Source organism: Musa acuminata, chromosome BXJ2-3 (genome assembly GCF_036884655.1).
Source record: "Musa acuminata AAA Group cultivar baxijiao chromosome BXJ2-3, Cavendish_Baxijiao_AAA, whole genome shotgun sequence".
Lineage (NCBI taxonomy): Eukaryota > Viridiplantae > Streptophyta > Magnoliopsida > Zingiberales > Musaceae > Musa > Musa acuminata.
The window spans coordinates 1,441,352-1,454,206 of record NC_088340.1 but is presented as its reverse complement, the minus strand read 5'-3'; the positions used below and the strand labels follow the sequence as shown (position 1 = coordinate 1,454,206).

Genomic DNA, 12,855 nt, shown 5'->3' with positions numbered 1-12,855 from the left:
GGTAAAATGAGGTGTCTCTTATTCTGTATCTCTCTTCTCATCTTCTATGGTTTTCTTTGGTTTTTTTTTTTTGATCCTTTTAAGAGTTATTACATCACTTAGAACACCTAAAATATTGTATCAAAGTGTCATTTTCTTTCCTTCATAAATATCCCATCTAATCCATTTTCTTTTGTGGTCCATTTCAAGTCATTTATAGTGTTCTATGATTGATGCATTTGCCGCTGTTCCAATCTTTTTGGTACACCGCAGCAGCTGTGCTTCCTCGTCTCCTTCAAAGCATCTGCTGTTGCAGTTGCAGCTGCTTTAAACACACCATTAAGCGTATGAATCCAAAGGTCTCTCTCTCTTTCTCTCTACCGTCTCCTCAGGTGGATCAAAGAGAGAGAGAGAGAGCGAGAGAGAGAGAGTTCATGGATGGATTGTCATTGATGAGCACTGGAAATTTATAGCAGCATTTCTTTAGAAATGATAGAAGCCACCGTTGCTCCTCATGTAGTTTATAAATCATTAATAATTTTAAGATAATATTCGATTTGATTAGCACTAAAATCAAGGTTCGCTGTATCGTACCAACGTTTCAACCCGGGCTTGATATGGTATGGTACCGATGTAGCGGGCGGTATATTAGGGCGTACCGAGCGGTACACCCTGGTATACTGAATAATTTTTTATTTTTTTCATATTATAGTAGTGCTACAGTATAATACTGTAGTACTATAGCGGTATCGGGCAGTCGCGTACCGATAATCTATCGGACCGGTACGTACCGCCCGATACGGGGCGGTACGCTTCGGTACGACAAACCTTGATTAAAATATTAAAAAAGATCGATAAGTCAATACTATTGGATGTCAAAAGACAAAAAAAATTCAAGTATGAAAAAACTTCTTTGTCAAAGAACATAAATCTTAAAAAGTATACGAGAAAATATTTTAGATTTTTTTTACTAGACGTAGAGAATATTAAAAAAAAAATAAATTTTAAAAGATCTATACGAGGCGTTATGTTATTAATTTTACATATTTAAAATTTTAATTTTCTACATGTAACATATATAATGAGTGTTGATTGTGTGAATTTTGCATCGAATTTGTAATTTGATTATTGATCTCCGAATCTTTTTTTTTTCTTCAAATAGATTTATCGTTTAAATTATACAAAACATTTTTAAATATATAAATCCTATATTCAGGTTTTTTCTTAAGAAAATGTAAAATGGATTAATTTGTGCTTACTCATATAACTATTTGGGCACTAATTAATTTTTCTACTGATAATTCCGGAGCTTAAGATTGATTAAGACCTTAATTTTCCTCGATTGTTCATTAACTCTTTTATAATAATCTACTAAATTGCATGATTTGATCATAAGGATGATTCGAAGAGACTATAATATGTTTTCCTTCTCCATATGGTTCGATCAAATTAGATGGACGATTGAGATGAGGGGAGGAGATCAGACGGCTGATACGTCATATGATCAACCACGTCATTCATCCAACCCTTACGTGGAGAGTGATCGGGAAATCTACGTGGCGTTCGTTTTCCTCGTGTCTTACCGCGATCCGATTGCACGGGACTATCGCTGAGCCATGTCTCCTCGAGCTGCCTCGTGATTCGCGCTTAAGCCACCTGTATCCCCGAGCGGACCGTCTGATTCCCTCGAGCTAACGGCCTCCTGGCCCGGCCAGACACGACCACGAAACGCGAGAAAAGATCCGGCGAGTTCTGCGGGCCCCATGCCAGCCACATCGAAATATGACCGTTGATCCAAGCTCACCCACATCGCGATCGTCAAGTTGGCTCTTTCTCGGACAAAATAACGAGCGTGCCACTGCAGCAACGCTTCTTGTTTCGAGTCCCCAAGATTCCAACATGTTCTGATGAACGGCTATCTGCCGTTGGATCAGTGACGTAGGGCGCACGATCGAGATGATAGAGAGGACAAACTCGATTATAAAAGGCGTTTCCCTTTTCGATGTTCCCCCATTTCGTCGCTTCTTGGACGCCGCTGCCAATTCTCTCCTCAGAGAGAGAGAGAGAGAGGGGGGCCGACGGCGTTGCGTCTTCTCCTTCCTCTCCTGGTTGTATCGGCGATCTATGCCGACGAAGGTGGGGTACACTCTATCATAAATGGTGAGGATCTCTGTTTCTGGCGTCACGATCGGGGTATTATCCCATGCTTCCGCTCTCCATCGGAGGATTATCATCGAAGGTGAGGCTCCTTCGATGACTATTCTAGGTGGTAGAGAGTGCTTGTTGCTACCTAGGTAGCAGAAGACCCTTGTTATGGTGTTTTGGCCCTAACCGTATGTAGCTTGGGAAGATCGGCATATTCACTGTTAATATTTGATGCTAAGATGACGCATGGGCGAACCTGTTTGACTAATCGGAATCCATGTTTCATGGTGAGATTGATGGAAAATATTCATCAAGTAGGCATCGTAAAATCCTGCAAAATTTGAAATGGTGTGATTGTATTTGCTTGCCCTATGATTCTTCTATTCATTGCTTAACTGCTCCTATTTTGGATGTTTATGTTGATCCTTAATGTTAATGCTTGGTCTTTTCATGTTTGTCTGGAAACATAAATTAGGATTTGCTGCTTGAATTATTGCCTAGATCAGATTAAGAGTGATGCTCAAGATAATAACATTCATTCATCAGACTTTGAGCATGTTGAGAGGTTGGCCATTGGATACATATTGTAGTGACTATCTCACAAAATGTTAAATGATTTGCGTTGTATTTGCCTACAGGAAATATGTTCTACAATGTTTCTGTTCTACAAAAGTTAAGTGAGCTTCCGTAATTTTGATAACTCAAGTCGGTTCAGCTGATAAAGACTTTGATTGCCCATAGCAAAGTCTTGGGATCAAATGTTGTCCTTACCACTTATCCTTTGTAATAAAAAATAACTCTAGTCTAATTGGTAATTGATAGCAATATTTTGGAATCAAATCTCATCTTAACTACTTACCCTTGGGGAAAAAAAAAATCTTCGGTTACTTGACATCGGCCTTAGATTAGTGAACTTGTGTAACCAAAATTTTGAACACCTGAAGTCTAGTTTTGGTAGATATGGTCAGATCGAATTGCGATGGTGGTTTAGATTCCTAAGTATTCAATTCCTGGGGTGCAGAGCACTATACCAAACTCCAATGCTAGCGGTTGCTAGTAAAAGATGATAGATAAGTAGAAACCCCATTCGCTTCCTTCCCTTTCCTCATTTCTACAAGATATTCAAAGGCTCTAGACATTCTTAGGTTTGAGCCTGACCGACCAAAGCAGATTTGTTGCTGGAAGAAAAAGAAGGAATATAGTGTGACACATATAGATTCTAGTAACAAAACCCCAATCTCTTTGTTTGAAGCTTTGCCGGGAAGCTTATACTTGCTTAGAATGTGTGCACTACTTGAAACTGAGAGAACTCTCAGAAGAAGGAAGAAACATGCAAGGGAATAAGCGCAGCGAGAGAAGAGGATTGATTTGAGGCATCTCTTTCACTTTGTTGGTTGCTAATCGCATTCTTGTACTTGTGGTTACACTTGGTAATCTCTTGGTATTTTCTTTTCTGCAGGTCATGGTTCTTGTTTCTTCTCTGGAAGGGATGTCTTCTTCTTGAGATTCCTTTTGCATTCGGGTGTCGTTCGGTAATGACTATTGCTTTTCAAGCTTGTTTTCTCTCAGTTTCATATAATTCTTAACAGAAATGTTCCAGAGATGGTGAGCTTTGGACATCACATACCTCATTTTTATCAACCATATTCATGTATAAAATTTTACAGTGTTGTTGAATTTCTTAGTAGGCTAGTTTGGCCATTATGCTTAGTCTAAAAATGTTCCAGAGATGAGCTTTGGCAATTATTCTGGATTATTTCTTCATGTTGAGGTTCTGCACCTCAATCTTTCTTTTCGACAAAAGATCTTATCTTAGGTCTAATTATATCATAGTTTATACATTTATACCTTAATAATTAGGTATAATGTAGATATATATTGATTGAGTAGGCACAATTTAGATACATATGTTGTTCAAATTGTTTCACGAAGCCTGATGTATGTGGTTGTATTGGATGTTCAGTTTGTGGCCAATTGAGATGGGCCGAACCGAGATCCGGTCGGAGTTCGAAAAATCTGAACCGGTTCGAAGTCAACCAGTCCAGTCGTACATGGTTTACCTTCTAGAAAAGTCAGCAATTTCTCGTTTGTGTTGGTTTTGCGCTTCTTTCAAATCGTTTACTGCTGTTCCACGAAATCACAAACTACCTGGACGTTTAGACCTGGCACTTTACCTACCCTTTTATTGGAGGCGTCACCGGTCCCACAGGTCCGTCACTGTGCAGGTAGGCCATGGGAAAACGACACGGGTGAGGGACGAGTATTATTTGGTTGGTCTATTTATTTGATGTGTTTGTTTCCGTTCCAGAAGTGGAAACACCGGAAGCTTCTCCTCGGTTCAAATCCACGCGCTCCGTCTAAGCAGGTGACGTCCTCGACTGTCTCTCTCGATCTCTCATATTTGTTTCCTTTCCCTCCAAGGCTGCTGCAACGCGATCACAAAAGCCGAGAAGACCAAGAGACAACGACGGTAACTAAACCCTTCTCTCTCTGTATCTCTCTCGGCGATGGTCGTGTCTTGTGGCATCGAGTGCGTGTTCTGCCTGGGGTGCACGCGGTGGGCCTGCCGCCGCTGCGGGTACGTCGGCGCCGACGACAGCGCCGCCTGGGCGCCCGCCACGCCCGATGAGTTCGCCCCCGTTCCCCGCGCCTGCCGCGCCGTCCTTGCGGCCTACGAAGACGACCTCGCCCGCCCCCGCTGGGCCCCCGCTCGCCCCGGCGGGTATCGGATGGATCCCGCCGCCGTCGTCAAACGCGCCTCCTACGCCGACACCCGCGGCCGCTGCCCGCCCTACCTCCTCTACGTCGACCGCGCCGCCCGCGAAGTCGTCCTAGCCGTCCGTGGCCTCAACCTTGGCCACGACGCCGACTACCGCCTCCTGCTCGACAACCCTCCCGGTTCCCAGCCCTTCGACGGCGGCTACGTCCACCTCGGCCTGCTGAAGGCCGCCGCCTGGCTGCTCAACCGCGAGGCCGACACCCTGTGCCACCTCCTTAGGGATTGCGGGCCCGAGTATGGCCTCGTGCTGGTCGGCCACTCGCTCGGCGCCGGCGTGGCGGCCCTCATGGCCATGGTGGTGGTGAACCACCTCGACCGGTTCGGGGAGATCCCAAGGAGCCGCGTCCGATGCTACGCCATCTCGCCGGCCAGGTGCATGTCGCTGAATCTTGCGGTGAAGTACGCTGACGTGATCCACTCCGTGGTTTTGCAGGCAAGTCAAGCATCTCTTGTTTCCTCTGGTCGAACCGGCTTGTTCTTGAAGTAATTTGAATTTGTTCTCTGGTAATAGGATTCGAACGAGTCGATTTATTAGACTACTAAAGTTTTAGTTAACCCCTAAATTCCTATATTCCTCTTTAGTTCTTTTGGCCTCCTAAAGACTCTTTTGGCTGCATGTCTTCTACCTCTAATTTGTCAATGCTATGAACTCTAATGATGTCTTATTCTATACTTCAGCAGCATAGAAACTATTGACTAGTAGACAGTGTTAACTTGTTTGATTCTCTTTATACTAGTATTTACCGCCACCTGAACAATGAATTTGATACATATCACCAACACAAAATCACATTGTGTATCGGATTTTTCTGTTTTTCATCTTCCTGACAAAAGCAAATAGTGACCTTTTGATGGCAAATTCGGTTTGTTGATTGCTCTTTGATGGATGTTAGAGTTTAGTATAAATTGGGTCCTTTCGTAACGGCTTAAGAGATTGCTAGTCACCAACACAAAATCCTTTTCCAAGTATGAAATTTATTATTATTTTTACCCTTATCGATCATGTAGTCATCTTCCTCCTCCTAAGTTGAGGAGATTGTGAAATTGGAAGTCATATATAGAAGTAGCCATTGCTTCTGTCTTAGGTTCTTGCTTAATTATTTATACATAAGTTGGTGGTACAGATACATTGATTTTCATTTGTTTGACTATTTTTCATGGCTGAGATATTAATTGGTTTGTAATAGAGTGTAGCTCTAGGAGACACTATTCTTGCTGTGTTTTTGTATTTAGTATAACTTTCCTTCTTTAAGTTATTGAAACCTCAAACCTTGCAATTCCAGGATGATTTCCTTCCAAGAACGCCAACACCTTTGCAACATATTTTTGGATCTATTTTCTGGTAAGCATTTCTCTTCTAATTGTATTGATTTTCCCCTTTGTTTCCATCTTTTTCCATAAGGGGAATTTTGTTGTAGAATGAATATATGATGCATGCAGAAATACTTCTGATCCAAAATGTACTGCTTTTGTGCAGTCTGCCATGTTTGTTATTTTTGGTTTGCATGAGAGATACATTTATATCTGAAGATAGAAAGCTTAAGGATCCAAAAAGGCTCTACGCCCCCGGTCGGATGTATCATATTGTGGAGAGAAAATTTTGCAGGTATCAAGTCCTTAATATCACTGTCATGTTTCTATAAGGTATTCTCCCCCCTTTTTTTTTTATAGGTTTTAATGTCTGTACACCCACTTTGTCAAACCTCTTTTATCTGGTCAAACTACACTGTGACATCCTCTCACTAATTGTTATGAAAAATCACATTGCGGGTGTTTGAAGAAGTGGCGGTGTGTGAAGCACTTTCTGATGCAATATTCATCAAAATTTAGTATGGGAATATCCTTATTAGCACCACTTGAACTTTAGAAGTGGAATAGTATAGTCGATTATTATCAACTTATATCTTATTTAACCACGATAAACATTACTTTCTTCATCTAGTGGGTTACGAACTAGGAAAACCCATTGTTTTTAAGGCTGTTTATGAAGCACTCCTGCTTAAATTATGTACCTTAATATTAAGATTCTAATTCCTTCAAGAAATTCAAATGTTTTATAAGGTTCTTTTTCTTAGAGAGGAAATATGGTTTTATAAATTTAAATCCTAAACTTTTTGTGTTCTTAGCTTTTTCTTAAATCACCTTGCCACTTAAGTGATGTTGCTGTCAAGTATATCATAGAAGCATCACAAATTTTTGTTTTTCAGGACTTGCATCTGAAGAAATACACTGTAATGCTGTTGAGAATTTCCAATCTTCGATTTGTAAATGATTTTTCTGTAAAATCATTAATACTTGTGGTTATTGAAATCTGGCCTTGAATAATTTGGTATCATTGCGATTAATATAGATGTGGAAGATTCCCTCCTGAGGTGAGAACAGCCGTTCCTGTTGAAGGAAGATTCGAGCATATAATACTATCATGCAATGCTATGTTCGATCATGGAATCATTTGGACGGAGCGAGAAGCTCAGAAAGCTTTAGAAGTAAGCTAAAACCATCTCCTTTTTTACTTGTTACTAGATGCTTATTACTTCCAGTCGTGATCATATAGTCACAGGATTTGATGAAAGTAAATTCACTTGCCTTTGTCCTAGAAGTTGAGGCTGTACTGTGACTGCTGCTTCTCAAAGCATTCTAATTCTTTTTGTAGCTGCCAAGAACATATTGCCTGAGAAACATAAGGTATGGCTCAAAAGTGGTGATTCTTTTCTTGTTTTTCCATTTTCTCAGGTAATGCTTAAAGGAAATGTCATGACAACCCCTCCGTCGAGGCAACAGATGGAGGGAAGGGGGTCTCTTCAGGAAGAACACAATGAGGCACTGGAAAGAGCTTTGAGCTTGCACCTGCCTCACCCTGCCTCACAACACAGCTTACCCTTCCAAGACCAGGCAGCATCAACGTGTGAGCACTATGACAACATGTCCTCATGTAGTGATGATTCGGCATCGAGTAGGACAATGAATTGGGATGAGCTGGTGGAGAAGCTCTTTGATGGGAATGAACCACAAGGCATGGTCTCAGATGAAGAAGACAACAGCCTTGGCTCCAGTGTGAAGATGTCTCTTCCTGTTAGATGACTCTTCAACCTTAATACTGATGGATGTTCTCAAGTTTGTATATTTCATCATTCTTTTGTACAGTTGGAAATTGTGATTCTTTTTATAGACGGATGATATTAGTTAACAGTTTTTAGTTAACGGATGATATTTCAATCCCCCCCGGTTTTAGATTTCTGTTGCTTCCTCGCTTTTTATCTGGGTGAGAACAAGGTAATCATGAATACGCGTGAATTGTACAGTGCCGAGGTGGCGGAATCTGGGCCGTCCATCTTAACCCGATGTACATCTCCATCCAACCGTTATGGAGACGCCGGCATGGAGTGATGAGAGGGTCCAGATGCTTCCAGAAGTCGGACACGAGAGCCGTTGGACCAGCCGAGTAAGGGCCGGTCTTTGGGCCCAACTCCAGTCTACATCGCGGCCTCGAACGCCGTCAACGCCCGGCCGCCAAAGTGAGACCGCGATGCCGCTGCCGTCTCCGCACGCCTTTCCTTCTCTCCAAAGTCGAGACGGGGATACAGTAAAGTAATGCAAGTCAAAATACGCGTCCTTGAAATCTCAACGGCCACCAACTTCTCCTATCAACCAGGTATCTGCCTCAACCAATTGAATTGCCGGTTCAAACGGTAGACGAATCACCGTCATCGATGGTTCCATGGAACGATTCATATTTTATATGAGCTAAAAGTGAAGCAAACAGGAAATAGATAAGCTCGACCTCCTCTCCACTCCTCTCCTCTTTTCTCTTATGCGTTAAGAACTAAGCTTCTCTTAATTTAGGCAACACGTTAACGTGGGACGTGCTATTATTTCCCCTCCCCTTTCCGCGTCCAAATATAAAGCAGAAATCAATGGATTAGGGTTTCATAGCACACTGCAGGAGGAAGCGGGATATAGTGGCGGGGTACAGTGAGTCCCGTCACCATCTTCATGGCTTCACTGCCCTCCTACCTCGGCTTCTCTGGCGTTATGGCGCTTTTGCTTCTTGTGTCGTCGGTACCCGGCGGTGCGCCGGATCTGGCGGCGGACGCCGCCGCGCTGCTCGCCCTCCGTGCCGCAGTGGGCCGTTTGGTGCTGCCGTGGAACGCGTCGGGCTCACCGTGCTCGTGGCAGGGCGTAGTGTGCGGGTCGGGCCGCGTGACGGCGCTCCGCCTCCCCGGCGTCGGACTCATCGGCTCCATCCCCGCCGCTACTGTCGGAAACCTCTCCGCCCTCCGCGTCCTCAGCCTCCGCTACAACGCCCTCTCCGGCGCCCTCCCTCCCGACCTCTCCGCCGACTCCGAGCTCCGCAACCTTTACCTCCAGGAGAACCGCTTCTCCGGCGAGATCCCGCCCGCCCTCGGCTCCCTCAAGAATCTCGTCCGCCTCAACCTCGCCGGGAACCAGTTCTCCGGCGGGATCCCGCCGGAGCTCAACAACCTCACCCGGCTCCGCATACTCTACCTGGAGAGAAACCGGCTCGTCGGGGAAATCCCCCGCTTCGACCTCCGCAACCTCGCTCAGTTCAATGTGTCGTTCAACCAGCTCAACGGGTCGATCCCATCCAGGCTTCGGGGGTTTCCGGCGAGCGCGTTCTTGGACACGGCCCTCTGCGGCCGGCCGCGCGGCCCGTGCCCCGGCGAGATCGCGCCGTCTCCAGCAGCGCAGGGGCCGGCGGGAGGAAATTCCGGCGGCGGAGCCGGGAGCGACAAAAAGAATCTCTCCGGTGGGGCCATCGCCGGGATCGCCGTCGGGTCCGCTGCCTTCGTCCTGATCCTGCTGATTCTGTCCATACTCCTCTGCCGAAGGTGCGGGAAGAGCAAGACGAGGTCGCTAGTGGCGGTGGAAGCGAGAGGAAACGAGCCGGAGCCCGTAGCGGCGGCGGCTGAACGGGAGAAGGGATCTGGGGAAGGAGGGAGCGGGAACGGCCAGCCGGCGAAGCCTGCGGCTGGGGAGAAGAAGCTGGTGTTCTTCGTGGGCGGCGGGGCGCCGCGGTTCGACCTGGAGGACCTGCTGCGCGCGTCGGCGGAGGTGCTGGGGAAGGGGACGTTCGGGACGGCGTACAAGGCCGTGCTGGAGATGGGCACGACGGTGGCGGTGAAGAGGCTGAGAGACGTGGCCTTCACGGAGACCGAGTTCCGGGAGAAGGTGGAGCTCATCGGGGCGATGAACCACCCCAATCTGGTGCCGCTGCGGGCGTACTACTACAGCAAGGACGAGAAGCTCCTGGTGTACGACTACCTCCCCTTGGGAAGCCTCTCCGCCCTCTTACATGGTAATCCACGGCTTCCTCCATGGCTTCCTCCTCCTACCTTCTCCCATCCCTTCCATTTGAATGGACTGCACAGGGAACAGGGGATCCACGAGAACGCCGCTCGACTGGGAGACGAGAACGGGCATCGCGCTCGCAGCGGCGCGCGGCATCGAGTACATCCACTCGACGTCGCCCTCGGCCGCGCACGGCAACATCAAGTCCTCCAACATCCTGCTCGCCGCCACGCGCGAGGCCCGCGTGTCCGACCACGGCCTCGCCCTCCTCGCCGGGCCGCAGTCCTCCCCCGCACGCGCCGCAGGCTACCGCGCCCCGGAGGTCACCGACACCCGCAGGGTCTCCCAGAAGGCCGACGTGTACAGCTTCGGCGTGCTCCTGCTGGAGCTGCTCACTGGCAAGTCACCAGGACAAGCCCTCTCCAACGACGACGACGGCGGCGGCGTCGACCTGCCGAGGTGGGTGCAGTCGGTCGTTCAAGAGGAGTGGACGGCGGAGGTGTTTGATGTGGAGCTGCTGAGGCAGCAAGACGCAGAGGAGGAGATGGTGCGGCTTCTGCAGCTCGCTGTCGACTGCGCAGCTCAGTACCCGGACAAGCGACCTTCCATGGCCGAGGTTGTCGCCCGGATACAGGAAATCCGGAGCTCGAGCAACAGTGGCGACGGGATCGAAGAGGGTGATGAGCATTCGTCGAGGACGGATGCCATTGCCGAATCTTAGGCTTTCTTAATTTCTTGTGATCGAGCACACTCTGTTATTGCTGTTCTGATTAGATTATGGATTGTGCTGTGAAATGTGTGGATATATTTGGTGCTGATGCTGTAGGAATTATCATTCATACAATTATTTTTGTTTGCATTCGGTTGTGCTGTGTTTGGTCAACTAACAATCTTTTTCTAGATTTGTGATAGGAAATATTTTGACAAACAATAGCCCAGACTGATCTAGAAAGAGATCGTGCCTGTCCCCTCTTATCGACCTTCGTACATAATAATTCATGAGAGGTCGATCAAGTATAAAAGTCGATTCTCGACGGCAATCCTAGGAAACCTTTTAAAAAAAAAAATAAACAAACAAGCCTCACACCTCATACTATCTCCTGAACTAAATTTTGTCGAAGGGGGTTGGGTCGAAAAGCTCCTCTCGACATTGACCTTTGTGCAAGAATCCATCGAGAAGTCAAATTCCATCTCAACTCGACCTCCAAACTACTTTGGAGGGGTCGGGAATACGTGAAGATCACCTCGGAGCCACCTCAGCTACGTTAAGGTCGTCATGAGAGTTCCTCGAACATTTCCATGCCTTCAGGTTAAGACCAAGCCGGGCTGACTCAACCATCGACAACATATTCCCTCACATTTTGACATTAGAAGGAGGGTCCTAAATGTCACAAGAATGTCAACTCATGAATCCTCTCAACGTGCGCTCCAATGAGGAAGCTCCACCCCCTAACTCATAGTATCTTCACACAACGCAAGCAGTTACCCTCCTTTCCCTAGGTGGATGCATCTACCTCCCCTCAAATACTAGGGCATTACTGGCATATGTTCAATGACCCATGACTTTCATCGCCGCTGGGGATGAGTGCGAGGTACTTGGTTATCCCCACCGAAGCATTCTTGAGCCTCACATATCAAATGTAAGCGCTTATAGGCATGATGAAGGTAATCACCTCACTCCTGCCCCAACTAATTGAACAAACCATACTGTCGTTACAATCACGATAGATGTCTCAATCGTCATTGCACTAACACTCACTGAGATTTCCCCAGTCGATCTAGCCCCGGCAGCTCAGGATTGTCCCTAACCCATTGAACTATCAGCAAAAGGGGCACCCCACTCTCCGATTGTAGAATTCAATGCATCGTCACATTGGGGTCTGGCTTGGCCCTACTCAAATAGGAGACATAGTCGATAAATTTAATGTATAACTCCCTAAGGGCCCAATTGTGGCAAATGGACAAACATCTAGATTAGGTGTGTTAGGAGTTCCAACAGTCCAAAAAGAAAGTTTCGGACAAACCTAACTCAGGCTGCTCCCCATTTGTCTAGAGCATCCAAAAAGAAAGTTTCGGATAAACTTTCGCCTCCCGTCGCTAGAAGCCTTCAACGGTAACTCTAAATCAATAGAACACACCCTCGCCTTTCATGTTCAGATGTCTTTATATGGTACCTCAGATGCTTTAATATATCACACATTCACAACGACATTGAGGGGCTTAGTGTGGGAGTGGTGCAGTCGCATAAACCCACTCTTGATCTATTCCTTCACTTAACTTGCGAAAAAATTTGAGCTCCACTTCCTTGGGAACATACGCCCAAGATTATCTATGGCAATGCTGCTTAAACTGAGATAGAGGGAGGATGAAACCATCTTCGACTTTATCGCATGGTTCATCAACAAAATCTAGGGTGTGCAAGAAGCCCACCACTCCATCGTGATATAAGCTTTTATGATGAGCCTCAGGCCCACTTGCTTCTTTTGGCCATTAGAGGAGAGACCACCGACGATAATACCTAAAGTTCTCTAGAGGACTAATCAATATATAGTAGCGAAAGCAATGACCTCAAGTAAACACGATGAAACGATCTTCATCTCAGGAACGATCTTCCACCAACCTCAAGCTCACTACGACGAAGG

General features: G+C 46.3%; 2 protein-coding genes across 6 annotated transcripts; both read left to right on the top strand.

The window, feature by feature from the left end:
- Positions 1-1,992: 1,992 nt before the first annotated feature.
- On the top strand, positions 1,993-8,134 carry LOC135606790 (uncharacterized). Of its 5 annotated transcripts, none has more exons than XM_065098009.1 (7): positions 1,993-2,115; positions 3,584-3,656; positions 4,088-5,336; positions 6,187-6,245; positions 6,381-6,509; positions 7,254-7,389; positions 7,637-8,134. In XM_065098009.1, the coding sequence occupies exons 3-7, from the start codon at positions 4,632-4,634 to the stop codon at positions 7,982-7,984; spliced, it is 1,377 nt and encodes a 458-aa protein (XP_064954081.1). In that variant the 5' UTR covers positions 1,993-2,115; positions 3,584-3,656; positions 4,088-4,631; the 3' UTR covers positions 7,985-8,134. The 5 variants fall into 5 exon arrangements, with proteins under 5 accessions (XP_064954081.1, XP_064954080.1, XP_064954079.1 ...); XM_065098008.1 differs by having other exon boundaries at positions 2,000-2,218; XM_065098007.1 differs by having other exon boundaries at positions 2,000-2,218; positions 3,584-4,349; positions 4,433-5,336.
- Positions 8,135-8,660: 526 nt separating this feature from the next.
- On the top strand, positions 8,661-11,074 carry LOC135606789 (probable inactive receptor kinase At1g48480). The gene is made up of 2 exons (XM_065098006.1): positions 8,661-10,220; positions 10,294-11,074. The coding sequence occupies exons 1-2, from the start codon at positions 8,897-8,899 to the stop codon at positions 10,932-10,934; spliced, it is 1,965 nt and encodes a 654-aa protein (XP_064954078.1). The 5' UTR covers positions 8,661-8,896; the 3' UTR covers positions 10,935-11,074.
- The last annotated feature ends 1,781 nt before the right edge of the window (positions 11,075-12,855 follow it).

Coding starts and splice junctions, on each gene's coding strand:
- LOC135606790 (XM_065098009.1), top strand. CDS start 4,632: ATGGTCGTGTCTTGTGGCATCGAGTGCGTGTTCTGCCTGGGGTGCACG. Junction 5,337..6,186: donor TCCACTCCGTGGTTTTGCAG/GCAAGTCAAGCA, acceptor TTGCAATTCCAG/GATGATTTCCTTCCAAGAAC. Junction 6,246..6,380: donor ATTTTTGGATCTATTTTCTG/GTAAGCATTTCT, acceptor GCTTTTGTGCAG/TCTGCCATGTTTGTTATTTT.
- LOC135606789 (XM_065098006.1), top strand. CDS start 8,897: ATGGCTTCACTGCCCTCCTACCTCGGCTTCTCTGGCGTTATGGCGCTT. Junction 10,221..10,293: donor CCTCTCCGCCCTCTTACATG/GTAATCCACGGC, acceptor TGGACTGCACAG/GGAACAGGGGATCCACGAGA.